Source organism: Anomalospiza imberbis, chromosome 8 (genome assembly GCF_031753505.1).
Source record: "Anomalospiza imberbis isolate Cuckoo-Finch-1a 21T00152 chromosome 8, ASM3175350v1, whole genome shotgun sequence".
Taxonomy (NCBI): Eukaryota; Metazoa; Chordata; class Aves; order Passeriformes; family Viduidae; genus Anomalospiza; species Anomalospiza imberbis.
In genome coordinates this window covers 27768805-27794730 of record NC_089688.1, presented here as the reverse complement: position 1 = coordinate 27794730, position 25926 = coordinate 27768805, and the positions used below count along the sequence as shown (strand labels likewise).

At 40.6% G+C, this 25926-nt stretch overlaps 1 protein-coding gene across 20 annotated transcripts in view; it reads left to right on the top strand.

The window, feature by feature from the left end:
- ABLIM1 (actin binding LIM protein 1) overlaps window positions 1–25926 on the top strand; it is a 189811-nt gene that overhangs the window by 65245 nt on the left and 98640 nt on the right. For 19 of the 20 annotated variants that reach the window (XM_068198147.1, XM_068198154.1, XM_068198152.1 and 16 more), the window contains one exon: window positions 25193–25327. In XM_068198147.1, coding sequence (XP_068054248.1) covers window positions 25193–25327 — 135 coding nt within the window. Of the gene's footprint in view, window positions 1–7775; window positions 8022–25192; window positions 25328–25926 lie in introns of those variants that run through there. The other variant, XM_068198146.1, reaches the window with a different exon arrangement.

The following is a 25926-nucleotide window of genomic DNA, read 5'->3' as shown; positions in this document are numbered from 1 at the left end:
TAGTGTTTCAAATTGATTCCTTCAAGTGAGCAATCTTTCCTGGCCTCTGTCCCTATATATTTTTTTTATGATTGAATAGGGAGAAAGCTCTTAAAATTTGTGGTAATCCAAGTTCAGAAACATTATTTCATTCTTTTGCAGGACAGTGTCATAATTCAGAATAGTCCTGATAAATCAGCTATATGGTTTGAAATTATGCAGTTGAATTTCACTGTCTAGAAGTGTAAAGTGTGGACTTGCACAGATAAAAAGTGAACTAGTACACACTGATCCTGAAAAGCACATGGAGAATAATTATACTTACCATAATATAGATTAACAATAACATAAAGTTAATATAAGTGTAATGTGTGGTAAATACAGATTGACTGTATAATTCTGCTGCCATTATTTTCTGGGATGTGTTAGCAGGAAATATACATAGAGCAGTTGGATAATTTTTCTCTGTTCCTGTTACCGAAGAGCACTCTGCTGGATACTGTCTCTAGGTTTGGACATTGTATTTTTAAAAGATACTGATAAATCATGAGGGAAAAAAAAGATTTATGAGAAAAGATTAACGGAATTAGGTTTGCTCAATCTAGAAGAGTGGTGATAATTGAGGGATTTAGACAATCTTGAGCTGAGTAAGGGATTCTCAAATGGAAGTGTGTTCTGCATTGTCCTGAGAAGCACAGAGAAGTATCCTTGTGAAAAATACTGAGTAGTGGTTTTGTGTTGAGCAAGAAATATAGCTGAAACTCCATCTGTGTTAGCTCTTAGTAATCTTTAGTTCTCAAAGTATGAAGAGTTAGCTTGATTTTCTTGGTTTTTAATAAAGTGTGAAACAAATAACTAATGAGTTAGGGTTACTTCTTCATCCTTTGGCCATTTTCAATATCTCTACTGCAATTTAGTCACTGACATATTTTTACTTAAAATATTGGAACAGTTAATGGCTTTGTAGCCCTTGGCTTCCTGTTTCAGAATTCTGGCAAGTGGTTGTCAATGTTCACATCAGTCTTAGCTAATTGGTTTAGTAGCAAATCAGTGGTTTAGCATTAATCTGCATTAAGGTGGCATCATTTAGAGCAACTGAATTCCACTGTAGGTTCACTGCTCCTTCTCCTAAATTCTTTGTTATCTGTAATCCAATAAACAAGAACAAAATTGCAGTTCTTACTGTTAGTAGATGCTAGCAAGGAAAATAAGCTAAATCAGCTGTAAATTCAAAGAAATAATGAAAATATTGTGTTTTCCTCTTTGGTATGTACATAGGCAATAGCAGCAGTGTGAAGATTGTTCAGTGAAATTGCAGCAAAGATTTCCCCTGCTCTGTAACTCCATAATGCCAGTGGGTGCCCTGGCTGGAAAGGGCACATTTTGGCTACTTCCCCCCAGCGTTGTTTACAGGGAGCCCTGCTTTTGTTCTGTATCTGATGGAGACTTCCTCTCTTGTGTCCGTCATCTGCAGTTGCATAACCTTGGTATTTTAATCAAACAACCCGGAGAGAAATGCCGTCCCCTTCCTGGGCAGGGTTGCAGCAGGACAGCAGGGGTGGCTCCCCTGCAGAGCTGCGAGGGGCAGGAGAGCGGGGTGCCCTCCTCCTGTGGGTGCTCAGAGCCAGCACGGCCTCCTGCAGGTAGGACCGATTCTGGTAAATCTGAAATGGAAGCTGCTTCCAAGCTGAAGAGGTTCTGGGCTTTCCAACTGGATAAAACGCTGGTGGCACTGGGGTGGGAAAAAGAGAGGTAGAAATTGCTGTTTCTTCTCATCTGAAAGCTGTTCCTTGGGCTTGCTCTGCTTCTCCAAAAGGTGAAATTGTGGGGAAATTTCTGAGCAGAGAGAAGGGCATAGGAAATGGCTGTTCTCACTTACTGCAGCTTTGACTTTGCAGCATGGGTGGGGTGGAATAGGACTAAGAGAGGGGATCGGTATTCCGACTTCCCTTGCTTCATCCACTCCCATACGTCCCTCATGCACGGGTAAGGAGAAGATGAATACTAATGGCTGTTGGCTTCTTCTCCTCCTTTATGCCTGTGAGGTTGGGGTGTCACTAGGTAGACTTTTGTGTACAGGGACCTCTGAAGTGGCTCTTAGCTTGAGATACTTGGTAAATCTCTGTGGTGAAATAGTTAGGGAGGAGAAAGGAGGAAAGGGAACCAGGAATGATCTTCACCCAGGTCATGCAGACACGGGGCAGCTGAAAGGGAAAGAAGACAATGTTAGAATGGATGATTGTGATTACAGTTTTTGCATTATCCTGCTTTTGATGCTTTGATGTTTTGATGTTTTTATGTTTTTGGTTACTTTCCTTTAAAGAGCAAATCTTCATGGTGGGATGCAGAAACATGCGGTTCCAGGGGGTGCTCATCACTAGTTTGTTACCATGTGAATTAGATGGTGCAGCTGTGTGTGCAGTTTTCAATGTAAAACATAGAAACATTAAACTGTAAAATGCAAAAAAAAAACCAACCAAATTAGTTTGTCTGTATACATCAGTACTTGGAAGATGTACCATATTGTTTGTTTTTTAAGTTGGCAAGCTCTTCTTTAAGAAGAAGAATGATTTAAAATATGTCACTCTTTCCTATGAATCAGCAACAAAACAGCTTTTATAGCTTTTATAGTTACCTTTTAGAAATTCCACTTGGTGCAGAAGTTGGAATCATTATGCCTACTCTCAATTTGTTGTATGTCTGCTTAATACTTTATGATGATCCTACCATTGAAATGGCAGCAAATAATTTAAGAGAAAGGTTCAAATATGTAAAGGTTTTCATGCTGAAACAAGTGACCTCCCTAGCTAGCAGATAAGATCACAACCTCAAACAGAAAAATTCCAGAAGCTGGAGCAAGGTGATAAAGATTTATTTGCAGTAAAATCTTGTTTGAATATATTAATATTACACAACATAGCCAAACTGTATAAAGCATCTTTTTAGCTTCCTTTGAGGTCCTCTGTGGTTCATTTGATAGGACACTGGACTGGCAAATACTTGTTGGGAGAGATACATTTGCAGGACAGATTCAGGTGCCTCTTTTGAGAGTCCTATTTATAGTTCAGTGTGAAATCAGAAGAGGAGGAATTTGTCATTGGCACAGTGACAATTAAATACTCCAGCTTGATCTAAGGGTGGTTTGTGACCAATACCCACATGGTAGGTTGCCTCATCCCCAGGCACCATGGACTTGTGGAATGCTTTGCTGGATGTTGTATTGTTGAGGCACACACTAAAGGTTAGTGCTTAGTGGAGAGGCTGTCACATCTCTCAGCACTGCAAAACAAAGAACTTGTTGCTTTACTCTGCAAATTAACAGATTGGCAGGAAGCTGCTTCAATCTGGTGTTGCATGGACCTCTCAGGGAGAAGTTCTTTAGACCAGAGAGTCTTTACAGCATTCCTGCTGATTTCACTGCACCAAAAACTCCCAAGACAGGCAGTGGGGTTTATTCTGCACAGTTAATCCAATTCTGAAGTGGATTTTCAATATCAAATCTCCTTAACCTTAGGCATGCACAGTAATGGATGACACTTGCATGTGTGCTTTCCTGGTGGGGATTCCTGCCTTCGTGCAATTTTCAGCATTTACTGTGGTGACTGTCAGTGAAGATTATTATGTTTTTATCAGCAACAGTATTGGTTGTGTTCATGAATTATCTCAATAAATTCAGTTTATAGCAGGTGAACAGTGATGATTTTATATGGTAGTTTAAAAAAAATACAAAGCACTGTCTGTACTCATATTACTGTAGCACATCTCAATTTAGTGCCAACTATGTGTGCATACTGTGAAGGTCACAAAGGTGTGAAGAAAGCATGATCTCCTTTCTAAGGATTAGCAATAGCATAAGCTGTTTGGAAGCCAGTTGTTACATCAATAACATAAATATATGTTCAGAGATAAATGTTTGTACATACCTGCAGCCAGAAGATTTACCCATTAATGAGCTTGTATATTTTTGGAGTATATTATATTATATATACTGGCAAAGAAGTATAATGTAACCATCTTTTCTCATCTGTTTCTGAAGATAATCTGATGGTTTCAGGTGCTTTTTTACATAAGAGTGTGTTAAGCTTCTTAATATTTAGAACAAAGCCAAGTGAACTTATTTCTTGTTTTGTTTTGCAACAGATTCGACTTTAGTCTATTTTGCAGACTGTTACTGTTCTGTTCTACTGAGTAATAGTGTACTAAGAAAGTCCTGCTTTCAAGAATCTCAGAAAATCAGATTTTGCTTTAAGAGATATGGATGTCTTAATAAATCAAAGCCTCACAAATATTTTATTCCCAAGGAGTCTGATTTGAAAGAATATGAAATTAAAAGAAATTATTCTATTTCTTAAAAAAGCACTAAACCCCCAAATCCTGGCAGATCAGAATGATTACACTATGCATGTTACTGAATCAAGTTCAGTATTGGTCTCACGCCTCTTGCTGAAGGCACAAGATATTTTTCACCAGAAAATAACAGCAACATGAGCATGTAGTTTAGCTGTAGTGTACTCTTTGTGACTCTTCCACCCACACTATGCTCAAGGAAGACTTTATTTAGTTTGTACGGTGCCAAAGGTATTTAAAGAAAAAGAGTTATTTTGCTTTCTTGTAAAACAGGTTCTCCTAAATAACAATAAATGTAAAGGGATTGTTTCTAGAATGCTATCTATTCCTTCTTCATCTCTAGTTTAGGATATCTGAGTGGATGCTGAATTTTAAAGCAGGGTAAAAATTTTAGCCTTGACTTTGAACAATGAGATTAAAACCAAAAACCATCCTGGTGTAGAGAGTTTTTATTTACAATACTAATATTTTCTCTTCATATGTCTTTATTCTTGAATAGATTACATTTTACTCCTAAATCTCCAGCATACTTTACTGCAGCCTGTACTTTAAAATTACATTTTATGTGCATGCTGCTGTAGTGTACCACTGCAGCTCTCGTGGCTGAATGATGTGAGATACAGCAGTGCTAATCTCTAGCACATGTGAAAAATGGAGGAATGTACTCAGAGAACAGAAAGTCCACATGCCAACAAGCAGCTTCTGTGTCAGCAGCTTGCTGGAACCAAAAAAAAGAGCCTTTTGAGGGTGTCTGAGGATCCCAGGAAGGGGTTAACAGCATCCATGGGTGTGTGTCCATAGGCTGCGCTCTGCACATCAAATCAAATATTTATGAATGAAGGTCAGATGTGCCCCTTTCAGGAGGCTGTCCCCTAACTGTTTACAAAATACAGCCTGAAAAAGAACACGGCCAGCCTGAGTTACAACCTGACATCTCTGATGTGTCAGAAATGTGACGTAATGGCTTATTCCTCCGTGTTGGTGGGGTTCAGCCCAGCTCCCCACTTGAGCCTCAAATGCTATTAATAGTAACACACTGAGTCATAGAAGCAAGAATGTCAGAATGCCTGTGCTGTGCTGCTCTCACACGTTGGACTGCTAACAATAGAAAGCCAGCCTAGATTTGTTAGAATAGAATAACTATTTTTTTCCATGCATGTGCCTGTATCTCTGTCTCTGTCTCTGTCTCTCTCTCTCTCTCTCTCAATCTCTCTCTCAGAGATTTATTTATTAAAGAATGTCACTGAATAAGAGATACCTTCTGGGTGAGACTGACTGGCTTGTTTAATTCATTTCCGTTGTTCTGGGTGGCATTTATACAAAACATCTAGAACTTATTTACTGCAAATATTTTTAACGCTGTGTGCGTGGTGTGGTTTTTTTCCAGCAGGTATCAGCCATCTGCTACTCTGTCTGGCTGATGCCTTCAGCTTGTTTCTTTACATTAATATCTCTCTCCCTACGTAGAGTAGCAAGGAGAAGGAATTCCCTTGTGGAGGTGTGAGCAGTGTAAATGTAGGATGCAGTATGAATGTAATTTCACTTCTATCATGTAACATAAAGCACATTTTGCACTGAGCTGTGGTCAAGTTGAAGCTTTTGCTTCATGAATCTGCCCAAAATTTAGCCCAGAATATCTTATATTTGACCCAGTTCTCTGCTGCAGAGATCACCTCTGTCTTTGACAAGTCAGTTCATTTCCATTTGCTATTTTCTCTGCCTTTAAACAACAAATATAAAATTTACTCTCTAGGCAAAGGTATAGATGACATAGGTTTATTTTGGGGAAGTCACTGGTAGCTAGCTAAAATGAGGAGCTAAGTAATAGTAGTAGTGATAGAGGCTCTCCAAAATCTTGATGCTGACAGTATATATGTATTTAAAAATACAAGTGGCTTTTAAGGGGTATTCAGGATTTTGATGTGTCATATTTTGAAACTTTTCTTCATAACTGTGAATAAAAGTTTGCTTGTAAAAGAAAAAGCTTTGTTTCCCCTGACTCTGACCTGCATCTTTTAATAGGAAGCAGAACCTTGGTATATGATGATGAGACTTGACAATATTCTAAATGGTTGGTTTGTTTGTTTTTCAGCATCAGTTTACTGCCCAGTCCTTTCTCAGTACAGTTCAGTGCCTGGAAAACCAAAAATTGTCTGGTCTGTTTGAGGCCCAGATTCCACATTGGTGCTTTTTCTTGTTGGGGATGTCTTGGGGAGTGAAATTTCCATCTCAGTAATATAGTTTCTATATTCTTCTGTCTTCTCAGTTCCATGAGTACTTGTGGCTATCATCTGCAAAGGAATAACTTAGGAAGAGCAATTGTTTCCAATTATTTGGTATTCCAGAGTCCAGCACTTTGACCCACAGCAAACATTTGTATAGCTTCAGAACCCAGGTGCTCACTGAGCAGTGACAATTCTCATTTTTATTATTTTTATTGTTGTTTGAAGTGGAGGATAGGTATTCCCACCTTGCACAGGCTGTATGTTACTCTAATCTGTTCTACACTCCGTAGGCATTGAGAGACCATTTATTAGCAAGTTTTGTGGTCTAATAATTGCTTTAAAGCTAAATCCAGGAGTGGATAAACTGCTCACCATGGAAAAGCCACTGTGCTGCAGCCTGCCTCAGCACTTGCCTGTGCTCATCTTTGTTTCCCCTCTTGATCCTGGCTGAGTTTGAGTAAATAAAGTAATAGAGAGCTCATAAATACCACTTCAGCTTTGTGTGTGCATCGGAACAGCTCCCCTGCTCTCCCTGCCACGTCCCTCGCAGCCTCCGGCCGGTGCTGCGGGAGCGAATGGCAGCGGAGCCGGGCTGTGCAGGGCCGGGGAATGCAAGGTGCTGGGGAATGCAAGGTGCTGGGGAATGCAAGGTGCTGGGGAATGCAAGGTGCCGGGGAATGCAAGGTGCTGGGGAATGCAAGGTGCCGGGGAATGCAAGGTGCTGGGGAATGCAAGGTGCTGGGGAATGCAAGGTGCCGGGGAATGCAAGGTGCCGGGGAATGCAAGGTGCTGGGGAATGCAAGGTGCTGGGGAATGCAAGGTGCTGGGGAATGCAAGGTGCCGGGGAATGCAAGGTGCCGGGGAATGCAAGGTGCCGGGGAATGCAAGGTGCTGGGGAATGCAAGGTGCTGGGGAATGCAAGGTGCCGGGGAATGCAAGGTGCCGGGGAATGCAAGGTGCCGGGGAATGCAAGGTGCTGGAGACGGGGGACGCTGCAGTCCAGCGCTGGCTGTCATTGGCAGCGGGGGCTGCGGCTTCCAGCGCACGGGGCAGGAGCCACGGGCGCGGATGAGCTGCCAATAGCCAGAGAAAAGAGAAGAGAAGAGAAGAGAAGAGAAGAGAAGAGAAGAGAAGAGAAGAGAAGAGAAGAGAAGAGAAGAGAAGAGAAGAGAAGAGAAGAGAAGAGAAGAGAAGAGAAGAGAAGAGAAGAGAAACAAGAAGGAAGGAGACAGAGATGAGCAGTCAGACCTGATCAGACCTTGTAGGAAATCTGACCAGGGGAGATTATTATCTGGAATAAGCTGCCTCTTTTCTTTATTCTCTTTTCTTTTCCTTTTTTTTAAAATTTATTTTTTTTGAAATCCACCTCCACCAAACACTGCTGGAAAAGAGATTGTGTTTAAATTACTTCAGCTAATTCTTGCTGCTTCCACTACGAAGAAAAATTGTTTGCCATGGTGAAAGAAAAAGGTAATTATTTTTATTGATAGACTGGAGCCGAAACCTAATGTGCCAGCCAGTCACCTGAGGCTTAAACCCTTGCATTTAAGATGAGCATGCTGTGATTGGCAGTTGTTGTTTTCCTTTCTATAAAAATGATGTGTGAAGCCCTGCAGTGGGTTGCATTGATTATCATAGTACCTGCTTTAATAAGGGTAGAATCTGGAACACACCTAATTTAGTGTGTCTGCACAGCAGGGTCCCTTCTGTGTGTACATGTTTGTTTGGGGTTTTTTTTCTGTGATTTAACCCGAATTGACAGTTTTTTACCTGTATTTGTTACAGTTCAAGTAGCTTTGACCACTACAGCAGCTAGTTTAAAATTTTGAAGATAAACATTGATATATTCAAATCTGGACTTGAGAGGGTATATTTTAAATTTTAATGGATAAATGGATTATATGGGGTTTTGCAAAATGCTTGAATTTTGCAGCAGTCAATTAGATATCTGTTTCAGTTACCTATAAGTAACATTTTAGGCCTCCTACAGAAGAATTTGCTAGTTTAAACAAATTAGAAATGGTTGTGGTGTGTTTCCTTGCAGTAATACTGGTCTGTGTCATTTATTGTATTACGAAGATGCGAGATAGATTCTGAGCTGTATTTGAGTGTACTGGATGTGGTTTGGGGGCATTACACTATCACAGATTCACACTCAGTCTCTTCTGTGAAGAGGAGAGTCCGTGTTCTTTACTTCCGAGGACTCTGTAAAAAATAACGTGGGAGAAATTCAAACTAGGGCAGAAATAGAAATAAGAAGGAGTAAAGTTGAGTAAGAGTGAGCAGTTCTGCAGCTTTGAACACCCATGCTAAGACTCTTTGAAATGTTGTAAATAAAAAGTGAGTGCAATTAGCTTCACAGATGTGTAGATTGAGGAGAGCAGGGCAAATGCCTCATATATGACAAATGCCTGCCACAGTGTGTCATACATATCAGGAGGACTGTAGTAATAACCATTATCCAGTCTATTGATAATTTTTGCTGATGAAAGGCAGTGACCCAGCATAAATTTTATAGGCTACCTAGTATCTTTGGGATCCCTTATTTCAGATTTACAGGATTACTTTTATAATGTCAGTCATGAACTGATGATCTGCTACCCCTATCAGTGAGCCATACCAGGGATGGTTTAAATAGGAATTTCACCCCAAATCCTGGAAAGTGCAGGCTTCAGAATCATTTGAATGAACTATGTCAGTCATCTTTTCAGAAAAATAAGTGTATTGTCCTTCAATTTATCATAACTGTTGCTTGTTTTGCAAGATGCATTTTAAGACAGGGCTGCTGATTTTCTTGAAGTGTACATAAAATATGTGTAGCAATTAGGTTTGGTCCTTTTATATGTTTCTGTCCCCTCCCCCAGGTGATGTTCCTTTGGTTGGATTCCCTGTGTTATGTGGAGTTGTACCTGAAGAATACTCTATAAATTCAGTTTTAGCATCTTGCACCGTGAAAGTTGTCATTTACCTGCAAAGAAAGCAAAACAAGCCTGTCATTTTTGTAAAAAATGGGAAGAAAAAAAACTTCATAGAAGAGCAGAAGAAGTTGACAATGAATGGTTGAAAATCTGAAACAGATTTGTGTTTAAATTGCTTCCTTTACCCCTCCCCACCAAGTTTAATGCATTATTAAAAATGGTTGTTTATGTTGGATATAAATATTTTTTTCCTGTTCACAGAGATAATGGACTACAATAACTAAATGTTCTCTTTAATTTTGGAGTGCAATTACTGATATTTCATATCTTATGGCTGCAGAAAGAGAAAGGGTGGAATCTGTTAAATATTTTGATTTTATATGTTATTTCTTTCAAATAATTTCCCCAACAATTTTTTAAACTCTTTTCTTTCTGCTTCAATTCTCCTTTTTCTGTTTGTTGGTGGTTTTTTTTTTTTTGGTTGCTTTGTTTGTTTCTTTCAATTTTTGTTTTGGTTGTATTTTTTTTTCTCCTTTGCTTTAGTCAGAAGGTCAGGATTTATTGCTCTAAATGTCACTCTCTACAGTGATACTCTTGCAAAATGCAGTCAGTACAATACAGCTGGTGCCCTCCCTTCCAGCCACTGTTGGAGCTGTGGTTTGAGCAGGCTGAAAATGCAGTTCAGTCCAGTGTCATTTCACAGACATGTTAAGTAGGCACTGGAGGGGCTGGTTTCAGCTAGAAGAATGCAACTCCAATTCACTGAATTGAAAAATGGTTGGTAACAGTTTTTAGGAAATTAGCATGCTTCATTATGCTCATATTGTAGAATGATTTCAGTGTCTGCCTGGTTAGTTCATACACAAAAAAAAATCCTGAGGCCAGGGTGTTTTCTGCTGACAGCAAACGACGCTTCCTAAGTGATGTCTGACTGATACCACATTCTCATCTCTCTGTGTACTTATCTATTTCCAATTATGAGCTCTTATTATCTAGTTACTCAGCTAAATTATTATCACTGTGCTGCATCCAAGGGCAGCTTTCTCTCTTCTTATCCTTTAACAGAAAGAAAGTTCACATGTGCATATGTTTGTCTCGTTACTAATTCTCTCTGGCAATTTAAAGCCCATATGGAATAATCTGCATTCTTGCTGCTTCTGTGTTGAGGTCAGTGTGTGGGTTGGGAGTCTGCTAGCCAGGTTTCTGTGTGATACAAGTGTTGTAGCTTCATTTTTACCCCATTAGTTCATATAAACTGAGATTTAGCACTGATTCTTGATTTCTTGAGCAGTTGACGAGAAGGCAGCCCTGGCATTCAAGTGCTAGTCTGTGAAAGCATATTGGTAATCAGCTTTGTACCTGATGAAATCTTGGGCAGGATCATCCATGGGCAAACCTATGAAAGTGGATTAGTTGCTGTTCATGCCATGCTTCTGCATCCTTGGAAGGATAAAAAGGAGAGAATATGAGGGGTTGAAGATTTTTTGGATTAAAGAAGCAGAGCACAGAAGCTTCATGATTTCTGTTCTTCATATACTGATTCTGCTGAAGGGAAGGTGTTGGCACCTCCTAGCCTCCGAGTTGCAGTGAGCTTGATCGTGTTTCCATGTTCTCACAACTTCTCTGTAGGAGCTCACCGGTGCTGGCTTTCCCAGGAAGCCCCACAGAAGGTGCAGGTCACCAGAGTGGTACTATATTTCCTACATTGTTGAGCCCGTGGTTCGGTCTTGAAGAGGGATTTTGTTCTCTGTTGTTTTTTCTTCATACTTTTGATAGAGCATGACAGCAATACCCCTTCATGTTTTGACCAAGAAGACTGGTTTTATGCTTGCTCCAACCTTCTTCTCTTCCATTTGCCAATCCCAAGAGCTGTGAGCCCCCTCAGGAGCTTTTAGTCTTTCTCTGCAGTTGTAATGTAACTGCTTTAGATGGGACATTCTTTGAAAAGTATGCGAGTGTTACCTGTCTGCTAATTTAAATGTGTTCTCTCTTGGGAACTTTGTCTCTCCAGCGCTCTGTGTATTTGCAGACATTTATTCGCTGTGTTAATCAGGAGAATGTTGAGTAATGGGATTTGGGCCCTAACACTGTCTCAGTGTCATGGTTGCTGATGAAATATAGTCTTGATTTGAACTCATGGCTTTGGAACCTTTTAACCCCAAGTGACCTGGGAAACTCTCCAAGTTTGTTGCTTTTGGAGCGCATGACAAGATTATGCAATTGCACATTGGCAGGGGGAAGATTGGGGAGTTAATTTTCTTTTTGCTTCAGTTTACTTAGTTTCCAATTTGGTTCTGCTTGGCAGTTTGCTTTTGGGGCTGGGCTTTTTTTTTTTTTTTTTTTTTTTTTTTTTTTTTTATTAAGGGCATGTGCTGCCTTGCACAAACCACAGAGGAGGCATTTTATAAATATGCATAATAGTAGACGTTGAAAAAATACACTTGTAGTTAAAGAACTAAACAATAGAACAGTTTTGTGTTAGAGGCTCTTAAGGTGACCTTGGGGAGGTAATTTGATCTCCCCTTGTGTTAATCTGTAAAATGAGGATAAGAACATTCCTCTTGTCTGCCTTGATTATTTGAATTTGAGGTCTTTGGAGCAGAGAGTTTCTTTACTTTGCTTCACAGCTGTGACAAGGCAGTCTTAGCGTTGGGATTTCACTACTTCTAATTGTACAAAAAAAAAAAAGAATATCCAGTGCTATGTGATTATCTTATAAACATCTTATTACTATTAAAAGACGATGCAATTGTAAAGGAATTATGTTTCTATTGGCACATTTATGGCATTGCTTTTCTGTGCTTTCTCTTTCTAAATTTATTTATAATATTAGGTTTCAAATTGCAGTTCTGGTGTGGAGCATTGATACTGAGAGAAACAAAAATAACCAAGGAGATGCCAGCTCAGGCACTGCATGTTTACTGGAGATTTTAATTTTTTCTTTTTAATAGCACTTACTTCACATGAGGGTACAAATATTTATATCCAAAGAGTTGGGCAAGCGCAGTGTGCAGTCCTGCCATGCCTGACCACTTCCCATGTTTCCCAGTAGTGGAATTCCATACATTCCCTGCATCCCAGCTGTGTGTAGGAGCCAGCCCTCTGAAGATACAATGGCAGATATTTTATACCGAGAAATGGGAGAATTTTTGCTATTGATCTCACTGGAGGAGAGGGTTTAGGGGGTCTAGTCATTAAATTTGAGACCACAGAGTTCATAAGTTCAGGTGGTGGTAGAGGCAGCTCTTCCTCCATCTGAAACAGTGAGTGGTGTGAGCCAGAAAACCTCAGTTTGGAAAAGGGGAGGTTCAATCAATTTCATTTTCTCACAATTAACACAGTTCCACTTGCTGATTCTGGTTTTGAAGATAAAAGCAAGCAAACATATGCTCAGAAAAGCATACCTCGTGTTCTCTCTGGACACTGCTGGTTTCCAGTCCATGTCACTCATTATCATCAGCACCTCTGGTGAGGCTTGGGTGGGGCAGGACACTGGTACCAGGCCATTGCTACTCCTTTCATTGTGTGCTCCTTTTTCCTTCCTCAGTTATTTCCACGTGAGTTCCTCTGCCAGCAGAGGAGCAGAGGAACTGCTTCCAAAAGAGGTCCTTTTGGAGTTGTACCTCCTGCCAAGACTCTTTGCCCCTGCTTGGGGGAGCTACTTTGCCTCAGCATTTCTCCTGCCATGGCATCATTTTTGTTTCTCTCTTCCCTGTGCTTTGATGTCTTCTCTGTCCTGGAATTGTCTCCTGTATCTCACAGAATCCCAGAGTGGGTCAGGAGGGACCACAGTGGCTCCTCTGGTCCAACCTCCCTGCTCAAGCAGGGTCATCCTTGAGCACAGGGCACAGGATTGTGCCCGGATGGTTCTGGAATATCTCCAGTGAGGGAGACTCCACATCTTCTCTGAGCAGTCTGTGCCAATGCACAGTGAGATGCTCCAGTCTCTCTCTCTTTCATGTCTCCCGCTGTTTGTCCTTTCAATGTTTGCTGCCTGTTGCTGTGTCTGTGTTCTTGCAGAGGTTCTCTGTTCTCCCCTGGTTCTGTTTCCATGTGCAATGGGTCAGGTTTGCCATTTGCTGAACTGGTTGGACCAACAGTGACCAGCACAATCCCATCCGTGGCCACCTCCTACACAAGTCACCACTGCAGCACCATCACTCCCAAAGCCCTGCTGGTTATGGTGAATACAATTGAGTGGAATAAAAAATTATATGGTTGCTTTCCTTGGATGAGAATTCAAAAGGCAACACTTCTATAGATAGAGTCTTGGCATAGTAAAATTGTTTAAAAATACATTAAGTTAGGGCAGAAAAATATTTTTCCAAAGGGGAGGTAGGAATCTTGGTAGGAAAGAATTTACAAGTTAGGATGACAATTTGGCCTGCTACTGTAGGAGAGTCAATTATTTTTGTAGAAAAATTAATGGATACCAGGGGAAAAGACCGAGTTCCACTAATCAAAATGTCTTGTGCCCTTTGGGTAGAGAAGCCAGGGAACAAGAAAGGAATTTTTTTTTTTTTTTTTTTTTTTTTGTTCTGCAGGCAATCCATAACTAATTTAAAAAGGATTATTTATAACAAAGTTGGTTTTCCACCTAGAGGACAGTCAGTATCCCCTAAAGAATAATTAATCCATGCCTTCGCTGAGCCTGGATAACTTTCAGGCTCACTAGGGATCTGTCTAAGGAGAACACTTAGGCATTGTCTTAAGCCTGTTCTGTTCAGCAGAGTGTCTTGTTGAGTCTAATTGAATCACTGGGAATTAAAGCTAAGGAAGTGCTTCAGTATTGCCCCAAAGTTGGACCAAATTTTTAGAGGCTGTGTGATGTTTTTGAAAAAAAATCATGTATTTTATTAATGGTGGTCATTTTGTGTTGTAAGAGATAATAATTCTGGATTTTAGAGAAATAAATCTGGATTTTATATGCACTGTTCATAAAGTGATATAATCCCAGAAATGATAGAAGCCTTGTGTCAATCAATTGTGTACATGAGCTATAATTAATACCAGCTCTTCAGAAGTGAAATGTTCTTGCACTTAGGCTGTATAAGAGAATGATAGGCAAGGGTCTATAAACACTCTCAAAAGGGTGGGTAACTCCCTAATTCCCACTGCTGTTAGTACCACTTCAGCATCACACATCAGTATAATCTACATGGCAGTATTGTGGAAGTCTGTTTTAGTTCAGGATCTGGTTCAGAAGCAGTATCTTAAAATTATATCAAATTAAAGAAGTGATCAAAATAAAAATGAAGCCTTGCAGAACATTGAGTGTTATTTTTTATTACTGCTGGATCAAACAAGAGTCAATGAATTACTTGTATGTTCAAAGAATCAGTTTCATTTGTATTTTCTTTTCTCCAAAGGCACCTCAAAAAATGGTTTGATGGATTGGAGGGTGTCTACTTGCTATCCAGCAGTGGAGGTGCTAGCCAGAGGAACAGACTGTGTTCAGGGGTACTGTGTTGGTCAGTGCTTTCCCTCTGATAGTCCATTTACCATCTAATGTTAACACTTGATGGTCTTTAGGAGCACAATTATTTGTTGTTGGAATAATATACCTCAGGAAACTGACTTCTGTGCTGCAATGTTTTTAAGGTCTGGGTGCCAAGATGGGCACCCAGGGCAGGGCTTCTGAAATGTCTGGTTTATCAGCTCTGTACATGGCAGACTATCCTGGGTGTCAGGAGCGCCATGAAGATTTATGCTGCACATTTCTGTGGCTGTCTAGTTTTAGTCTGAGGCTGTGTAGCTCAGTCCTTAGAGATTCCAGAAGTGAGGGTGGTACTGAATGATGGGCATTTGCAAGGTCCTTGGTTGAAGGAGCATTTCTTAGCACGGGGCACAGAGCTTCTGTGGTTTAAAAGGGATGGCTGGAGATAGGTCTCTGCAAGGGTCTTGTGAAAAAACCCTTGGGAAGATTCCTGGTGGTAACTGAGAGGAGATTTTACCACAGATTCTGTTTTGAAAGCATCTGGGAGACCATGGACTTATGTAGGTCAGTGTTCCTCCTCAGATAATCTCAGGGTAAACAGTGGGAGAATTGATTATTAAAATTAGCATTTTTATATTGACTTACTTCAGAAGGAAATTTAATTCATTTTACTGCATGGAATACTCATGGAATACTCAGCCTCTAAAAAGGATGCATAGGGGAGCTGTGATGAGTTTGTTGCCAGAATCCCCATGTGCGATGCTGTTTGGGTAGCTGAGAGGCCTGATAGACATTTGAGTGCTATTATAGGAAACCACCACTCATCAGTAAGCCAGAATTTCCATGCTGTCTGGAAAAAGCAATTGTTTTTTCTGCTAACTTCAGCAACTTGCTTTCATGTAGCCTTGAGGATCCTTCAGGATTTGCACTGAATAATTTGACACTTCTGTGTATTCCTTGTTGTGAGTAAGGTTTTGATACTGGTCTTGATGATCCTTGTGGGTCCTTTCCACCTCAGATTCTTCTGTGATTTTTTTTTAAGATAGAGACATCAAGTGATGTGTATGAGATGGCTGCTCAGAGTATGCTGAGGAGCTCTCAAATTTCTAATTACCTCTGTCCTATGTTAGAAGAAAATCACTCTTTTGAAATAGTGAATGATCCTCTTGTGTATGTCAGACGTCTTGAAGGCATAACTCTTTTTTTTTTTGCCACTTACAAGGCTTATAAACACTTACTACATGTTAGAGACTTGCAGATGTTGGGTGTGAGAAGGAAATGTTTAGCATGATCTTCCAGCCCTTCAACAAGGAGTCCCAAAGGGTGAGTTGATTATCTTGAAATACTGTCCCTCAGTAAGTTGGCTGTGGAACCAAGTGCAGAGAACCTTTGTGGATGTGATGAAGATCAAGAAGGGCATTCCCAGAACATCACATAAGAGAGTCTGGATTCATTGTCTCTTTATCACCCAATTTTTATGGTGATCTGTCTTGTGAAAAATTACTCTGCACTAATGTAGAAATATGGCAGAATAAATTCACTTTGTGCCTCTCCCCTTTGGCTTGCTAACCACTAATCAGCAATCCATCTGTTAACAATCACATTGAGTAACACAGGAATGCAGGTTTTAATTCAAAGACTGGCTTGGCTTAGTCAACATTTGTTTGATCATCATCTGTTTCTCAGTATGTCTTAGTTTGCTGCATACTTCATTGCAAGATTAGTGCCTTTTCATTACTGAAAATAGTTCTAAAACTCCCTATTGCTTTTTCTGTTTGAGCGTAAAACAACACCTGACCATATTCAGTTAAGAAGCTGTTCTTGACTCTTCTTTGAAAGGATTATAATTTTTCTTAAGCAAATATAAATGTAATAATTTTGTCAAGTCCCTTTGTTCCTGCTAAGTATAGATGATGCTCTAGATGTGTGCTTTTCTAGAATGTGCTTTTATTCACCTGCCAAGCCATCAAAGGTAAACATATGTGGACAAACATGGCAGAAGTTCTCCTTGCTGCTGTTTCAGAGAATGACAAACTCTTCTAAATAGACTCTGATGCTTTTGTGTTGAGAAGAGCCCGAGTGGAGCTGCTGCAGTTTCACTGGACTGCAGAGCTGAGTTAGCACTGAAGTGTGTTCCTGGCTGACAGACTGAGAAAGCTCTCAGGCTCCTGGTGGCTCCGAAGCAGGAGTGGGATGTCCTGAGGTTCCCGTTCAGCCACAAGGGCCACGTTCATGCCCCAATCATGCTTTGTCACTGAGAAACTGTGCAAATTGTACACTGAAGCTGTAGACTGTCAGAACCTGTGGTGAAATCCCCAGAGTGTCCACATAAGGATGTAACCCCTGACATAAACACAATCTAATTTTCTTCATCTCTCAATCACTATGAAAGGCTTGGAAAACTGGATCCACCAAACACAGTTCTCTCAGTCACAGAACCATCACAGTTACACTGTTTTATTTTGTCTGTGTTGGAAAAGGTGATCTTTTTTCAGATAGGATCAAGCAGGTGCTGGTGTTAAATATTTCACTTAATACTGAACCATTCATATGCATTAGTCTTTATAGGGCTGAGGCCTTAGGCCCTGATCTTGTATGCTGTTCTGTGGGGAATTAATTGCAGTATCAAAGCTTGAGATAGAAGAAGAGGCATGAGAGGAGGATAGGAAACGGCAGGGAAAATAGAGAGAAAAGAAGCATGTTTGTGCTTGTGTTCTGAAACTTTGAAATAAATGTGATTTTTTTCTTTGCTGTATTTTTAAATGTCATTATTTCCTCGCCTTTTTACACATTTGAGTGTGTGGCACAAAGTGTTTTATTTTTATTTGTAAATAACATAGGAGTTGTCTCTCATTGATTGCAAGTTACAGTTGTCAATATTTTGGGTTATTGCCTGGCATTTATATCTCTAAATCTTTATATTTCATTCTTTTAGCTGTATTAGCTCTATTCATGGGCTATGCATATCTAAAAATAGGAAAATATTTAAATACTGGTTTCCTTACTCAAAAATAATGTATGTTTCATCTCCTGTTTTTAAAATTTGCCTTCTGGTATTGAATTCTTTACATCCTATTTTCATGCAGTAAGTTTGATACCTTTGCTTACAAAATGTTCTCAATTTCTTTTTTTAGGAGCTACCCTAACTTATCATTCTGGTTTATCTAATTAAACTTGTAAATGTCTTTATAGGTAATTTTTCCTATAAAAAAATCAATTTTTCAAGGAAGCAATGGACCTGGTTTCTAGACTGGATATGTGCCATGTCTGCTGCTTAGCATTTTGTGGAAATCTTTTAGTTGCTGCAGAAGCTGCCAAGAGATGTGGAGGATGGGGTGGAGGGAATGGATACCAGTCTGTTCATTGCTGTCTTGTAGTCAGCTCCACATCTGGCCATGAGATGCTGGTTTGAGGATAGATAGCTCTGGTGTACTTTGTTTATTGAAGCTGAAGAACTGGGGCTGAGAAGCATTGGTTGTGATCAGAATTGAATTGGACACAGAAGAAAAGTATCAGTTTTTCTTAGGTCTTCTCTGTTGAACAAGAAGAGAGTCAGACCAGAGGCAGAGAACTGGGGGATTGGCAGTGATTCTTTCTGGATCTAAACCAGAGCAGGCCTGGGCTGTGCTGTCCCTCTTTACATGACTTCTCTCCTAATCCTCCTCCCTGAGCTGAGCTGTAACTTCCATCCCACCAACACCCCAAAAAAAAAAAAGTGAGATAAAATGGGGTGTTTGGAGCCCCATGTGCTGTCACTGGGTGCACTGGTCTCATGTGGTCTCATGTGGGTGTGAGTGCCACACCTCACCACGATCAGGGCACTCACTTCTGCCAAAGGAGCTGCCGCACTGCCGTGGTCCCTTCTGCATCTGCTGTTTTCAGCAGCAGATGAATTGTAAGGGGAAAATGATAATACTTTTATGGAAAATGTGAGAAAACATTTCAAAACTGTGGCAAAAAGCTACCAAGTTTGATTTTTTTTCTTCTGCCTTGTTTTAAAAATAGGTACTCTGGATATCTATAGACAGCACAAATAGTTTTAAGACAAATTGGCACTGTAGGGGTGATACAGATAAATTTGCAGGAAGAAAGAACTTTATAATGTTTCTTCAGATCTGATTTGAATGGCAGTAGTATCAGCTAGCTACAGTCTAGGATTTTCCCTTAGGCCTTCTCATACGTGTGTAGGCAAGCAGCTCACCAGTATCTCTTCATGGGAGTGCCTCCTTCCAGGATTTCCTGGAATTCCTGAAGATCCCTGTCAGATACCTGTGGCTAATGGCTGCAGTAACATCTTTATCAGTCCCTGGCAGCTGGGAGGTTTGATTTCCCTCTCAGTCACTGCTTGGTCACCTTACCTGATAGGATTCTTACAGATTTGAGATTCAAGAACTGAGTCTGCAGATAAGCAAAATGACACTGCATTTTTTCACCCCCTCTTTTAAAAAGGTATTTCAGTACCTCCTCGAGTCTCCACTGTGCAGGGCTTTTACAAAAGAGGAATTCCTTGGAGACTGCATGGGCTATAGACAGCCAGGCTTTACAAACCAGGGGTTACATGCAGTTATCTCTGAAAGAAACACAAAAGATGGGAGAAAATTACTTCTCCTCTCTTTACAATAGGGCATGGAGGAGAAGTGATAAGGCAGATTCCAATCTTGAATTGATTCTCTGGTGTCTCCAGCATCTTTCAGCTCAGAAAATATTTTTTCCCAGCTTGTCATCCTGTGCACAGTGCCCACCTGCCTCCCTCTGTCCTATCCCAAGCAAGGGGCTGCCCAGCTGCATTAAGAGTGGAGCTGCTTGGCAGCATCAAACAACGAGGGAATTTTGCTTTTAAACCTTCAAGTTTTGAACTGCAAATCCTGTAAATTAGTTTAAGAAATCAGAGCCTGTAGGCACACAGTTTGTGGTGACTGGCAGTGGGGCTGCAAGCCCCATCCCCAGTGGGCACAGCTGTGAGAAGCAGGTGAGCAGCGCTGACAGCAATGAGCCATGGAGTGCCCAGGGGCACTGAGCAACCACCAGAGGGACAGAGGGCACACAGGGGCACGGCATGAACATGAGGGTAGAAAAGGTTGGGCTGAACAACAAGAAGGGCAGATGCTTGCAGCCTTCTGAGGTGATGTGGTGTTACTCTATATGGGTTGAAGCTTTCTGACATTTTATGGTGATACTGTGTGTATCGTGGCCATCTCAACTGTGACATGTGCTGTGACAACAGGCCATGTCAGGTAATACAGAGATGGAGGGCAGAGAGAGAGTTGTCTGTAGAAAGCTTTGGTTGTATTTACTGCCATGGCAATCTCAAGCGCAGTCCTTTACTTTTATTGCTAAAAGCAGAAAGGAGTGAGGAAATGTTGAAATAGGCTAGCAAAGAACTTGGAGTAGTTTCACACCATGGCATCTGTGCTTTATTTTTTTCTCCTTAATAGTTCAGTCTTCAGCCAAGAAAACACAGTAGCTGAAAATCAGCATTTCAGAGAGCATGCTGGCTGTGTCAGGCAACTCCTAAGGCATAAATGAAAAACCTGTGACATTCTGAGAATCCCCCTGCCTGAGCAGCAGTGAGCACAGCCTCTTCTCAGTGCTGTGCAACAGAGCCCAGCGGTTGTGGAGCTGCAAGTCACAGAGATCCTGTATCCTGGCATAAAGCTTCAAGTTGCACATTCTACAACATGGGTAGACTTGACTGAGCATAGCTTCAGGTTTGTTTGTGGAGGTATCCATGCAAATGGAAAAATGATAAAAATTCTCTTTTAAAAGAGTAGTAGCTGATATAATCTTTAAATTTTGAGGAAGCTTCTTTTTTTTTAATTGCAGTTCAGAGTAGAACTGAGCTGAAAATATTTTATTGTGACCCCACCTGGCAGCATTCCCGTAGCAAGGTTTTTCCCAGAAGCTTTTCCGACTTCCAGTTAAAAGCCCAGGTACTTCCTGGCTTGCAGCAGATCCATGGAGTCTTGCCAGCAAGACTCTGCAGCTAAGAATCCCTTAGCTTGTGCCTTTGATTTCCTAACAGTTCTGTGTTCAGGGAGAGAATCATCAATAAACAAGGCTGCAGGATTTATTTTCAGTGTTTGCTTTATTTCTTTATTCAACTGCATACTCTTCAAGTAGTTACTGTAATTTCCATTTCAGAAAGGTTTGTTACGAATAGTGAGGTCTAATTTCTAGCTGATGCAATGAAAAAGAATTGTTTTTAAACCCTCAGACAATGATCTGCTGTAAAGAAAACACCCCAACAGAACAGTTTTCAACTTTGCACAGCAAATTAAGTCTTTAATTTTGCTCAGAAATGCCTTTGGTTTCTCATATGAACATTGGGTTGTGGTGTTTTCTGTCTCCTTTTGTTTTTAATTATTTCTTTGCAGGTCTGGGGTTATTTTGAGATGTTTAGATAAATGCAGTAACAAGTACTCTCAAGCTGTTGGAGTTGCTTTGAATTTACATCCATATAGTGCAGTTGCAAAACATAATGAAATCAACATTGCTTGATTCACAAGGAAACATAAGGAATGACAAAAATAATGGTGATATATCTGCAGAGTGATGCTAGCACAAAGCAACACTCCGGTGACAAAGACTGTCTTCCTCACAGCTGCAGGTGCTATTGATTTTTTTCTGTTGTTTTTATTTTGCCCTGACTTAAATTATGTAATCCAGACTTCCCAGTTGTCCCAGTCAGTGTATGTGTTACTCTGGGTAAATTGGATATTTAATGGGACATTGATTTGTCTTATTTGAAGCCTAAATGAGTTTAAGAAAGCATTAATTATTCATTGATTATTCATTGATTATTCAGTTAAGCTGGTCTTGAGTGGAAGTCTCAACCTAGCTTGTCTTGCAAAGTTCTTTGTGTATCTCTGACCAGAGAATTTATTCATTAATTAGAAAAAAAAGACTTTAGCCAGTTCCCAACAGTCTCACACAAAAGCACCCGCGCACCTAGTCATGCTGCTTGGGCTGAACTGGGATGTGGCAGGCTTTGTGTGGAGACAGGTGTCAGTTCACATCCTTAAACTGGAGCTGGCAAATACTGAACCTGTGTTTGTGTTCCATCCCCGTGCTGTGGGTGGGCACCTCGTGGTGTGAAGGCAATTGTGAGCCCTGGTACAGAGGCAAGAACGTGACTGGCTGTCTTAGGTGCTTATGTGGCTCTTCCCATCCCAGTCCCTGGGAACCTTGCCTTGGGATTTATTCTCACAGTAGGCTGAGGTTAACAGTGCTCTTGCGCTTGGTTTACAGTCCCAGACACTGAAGACACAGAGAAAATAAAACATTCAGATAACTTAATTTTAAGCTGGTAGGTCCCAGGCTCAGTGACTTAGCTGAGCTTAACTGGATGGCTTTCTTCCGTTTGGGTTAGGGGATATCACCCAAAGAGCCCAGACACCTGTTGTGGAGCAGGGGTTGGAATCTGAGTTATCTAGATTCCAAATTAATATCCTGTCACTGATTATACTGTCTGGAGTCTGTTGTAATTGTCTTAGACGTGATTTAGGGTTGCCTTATTACATCATGTGCAGTCTGTGATGCCTGAGAAAATATCTTGTAGTTGTGGTGGGGAGGGTTGGTGCAGGCAGAGCCTGAAATATGGACTCTCCCAAGGTGTGAAATCCGTGCAAGGAGATGAACCCAGCTCCTGACTCGGACCTTTTCAGATCCAGAGCAGCTTAAAACTGACATGTCCAGTGAGCTGACTGGACTTCAGTTAGAAACATTTCAATAAGCTCTTGTAAAGGTATTTCTCTTTCTTTTTCTTCTTTAATTCCCTGTTCTGTCCTGACTGGTAACTGTGAAAGGTCACCTCTGCCACTGAAAGGCCTTGTGTGCATTGCGTGCATCCAAAGGAAAAAGCTTACAAGCAATTCCTTACAGGAGGGTGAAAGTCAATTATTCAATTTTGACCTACAATGCTAAATGGAGGCCAGTAAGACAAGCACCATAATTAGCTTCACTTAAGAGATCAGTCTGGAAATAGCAACTAACAGTATTTGTATTCATTTAAATGGCTTTAAAGGCAGAACTGGAAAGAAGCTGCATCATTGGTCCAGCCTTGAAAACAGTTATTTACTGTCCTGTAAAGAGCAGAGGCTTGTGTTTCAGATCAATACCAGAAGATCTGGAACCTGGTGTGCAGAATGTCAGTGTGTCCTGCGTGTGTGAGGTGGAATAAGCAGGATGTTGCAGGTACAGATTTCACATGGCACCATAAAAACCTTAGGGAGCATTTTCCCAAATTCTTTATCCATTTCCTCTTGTGAGCAACTTTAAAAGTCCACACTGTTAACTTCAGCTTTCATCAGGCCCATCTCAGGCTGTCTGGGTCTGAGAGGGAATTTTGCCCATAATAATTTAATTAGTTAACAGTCTTCTCTATGTTTGTCTTCTATTCATTCTTTCTTTCCTTCTTTCTTTCATTCTTTCCAGTATATTTCCTTGGTTTCCAGTGAATAGTTTTGTTTGTAAGAATAATAACTTCCACTCCAGAAACAGTATTGCATTGCAGACTATTAGATGAGGTTCACTCAAGGTAAGGCATTCAGTGAGCTTTTACTTCACTGGAGCTGCTAATTGAAATACTGGTTGGCATTACCAGCTGAATTCTGTTCACCAGGGGAATTCTGCTCAGGGGTAATAGTTTAAGTGAGGCTACCAGAGATAGAGGTATTAAAAACTTTGAGCTTGAGTAGAAGAATTCAACCATTTTCTTTGAAATTTGGGGTTGGAGATGAGTGGTGATAGGAAGAAGAGCATAAAAGTTATCATATTAGTGTGGCTGGACTTATAACAGAAATTCCTTGGAATATTTTTTATTCTCTATTCTTGATTCTATTACTCTCCTAATCACATATTCAGCTTTTTTATTATATTAATATTGTATTTATGTAATGCAAAATGACAGCAGAATTTCCTCAGCAAGGCATTTATAAAGGAGAGTAATATAAAAGGAGTTCATGGAGTGGTGAGGCTTTTCTTCTAGAAATCCACTGAAGAAGGGGAGGGATCTGGTGCAGTAAATATGAGCAACGTATCTGTTATATTGCTGCATAAGCAGTAACCTGGAAAACAGCATAGTCCTGGCTGGGGTGATGCCAGGAACTGATCAGGAAAGGAAAAGATCTCGAGAACATTCTGAAGATGTTTTCCAGTGAAAGTGAGAGTGATGTATCAGCACTCAGTCCTTTGCAGGCCAGGAAAAGTAGGACAGGAGTGGTATAAAGACAGAAGCGTGGGTAGAGGTATGTTTTCTCCGAAATGTTCTGATGAGCACCACTAGTTTGAGAACAATACTACAAGGAGGAAAGCTTCCTACTGCTGGAATGGGATGTAGGAGGAAGAATTGAAGGAACATAGGTTTGTTTGGGAACATTCTGGGTAATACTTTCCACTTCAAACAGATAAATTGAGATTAAATCTTGCTCCAGCTTACACCCGTGCGCTTCTGTTAGTGCCCCAAGCTGCCACATCTGAAGAGAAAGTTAAACATGTTTTACAGAAGCCAAATGTGGAGCAATTAAACTTTTATTACAACAATGAAATGCACAAACTTTTCCTGTTCCTATCCAAGCTCTGCTCTGGGTGGTTGGGTAGCTGATTACCACTGCCTGGAATTGTGTCTCCCTGACAATATTGCAAATACGTGGGTAGTTTCTGCCTATTCATAGGATCTCTAATTGGCATGCAGAGAGTAGTTTCTGTTAGAATTGATGGGAGTAGAGACTAGTAATATTGACTTCTTTTCTCTTCAGGAGTGCCTTCCTTGCATTAGGTGTCTGCTCTAGCAAAAAGGAGATGTTTGTAGTTTATTTTTAGTGTAGTCATTTGCATACAGGCTATCTGGTTCATCTGGTTTCCCAGAACTTGATTTGGAATTGCTTTCCTACCATCCTTTTTGCATGGGTTACATACTTTCTTGGATTAAATTAGTTTGTACTTTCCTTGTGTGCTCATCCAATGGTTTGCACTGACTCATGTTCTTGGAAAGAAAATGGCAGGCATTCTGAAGCACTTTGTGGCACTTACACTGTGGAGGGAGTTTTTCCTCATCTTTCTGTAGCAGCCTCAGTGGAAAGAAGTAGTAGTTGATGTGAACATCTCAAACGACTTGTTTACAGAAAGAATATATTTAAATAAAATGGCGGTAACTTTTTAGATGAGTATAAATCATGACCAGATACATTTGTATCATGATGTAAAGAGTCTGAGAACACAGAGTTTTGTATAGGAGAAAATACTCTTTTTGTATGGGTTGAAATATTAATTGTTTGCTTGCTTTACAGTGGCCCATCCTCAGGAGCCCCACCACCCCTCTGAAAAGCCAGTCATCCACTGCCACAAATGTGGGGAGCCTTGTAAAGGTGAAGTGCTCCGAGTTCAAGCCAGGCACTTCCACATCAAATGCTTCACCTGCAAAGGTAAAACCTTGGTATTCATCTATTAGAAATTACTCCATTTGTGCAACTGTGCCTTGAAACACTGATGGGAGGTTGTGCTTCCTGCCATCAACCCATTACAAGTATTCTCTTTGCTCAGTACCTGAGGGATTTGAAGGTGGGAAGGGTAAAGAAAAGTGGTGATACTTAGGAAAATTCTATCTTTTTGTAGTTTTTGGTCTAAGTGCTTTTTCAAGGATCTGTTGTTTTTTTTTTTTTAATTCTTGATAGCAGTGACTGTTTTCATTAGGGATAGTTAAGAAAATTAAGGTCCTTTGTACTCAACTGACTGCTGAAAGTACCTGCTTTCAAAAAACCCACCAGAAAGGTTCTGCAAAGGTGTTCTGAGGCTTTGTGTCATGGAGATGCCTTGGGAGTGGGGATAGTGCTGCCCATTCCACAGAGAGAGGACCTGAGGGGCTCTTGGCAACTCCAGCTCATGCCACTGAGCCCTCTGTGACCACAACAAAGATTCACTGTGCTTTTTTACAAAACAGAGGTTTAATGAAGCGTTAAATAATTGTAAAACTATGCTTTGTGAATTCATTGCCTTTGAAGATGGGTGCCACAAGAGCAGGAGG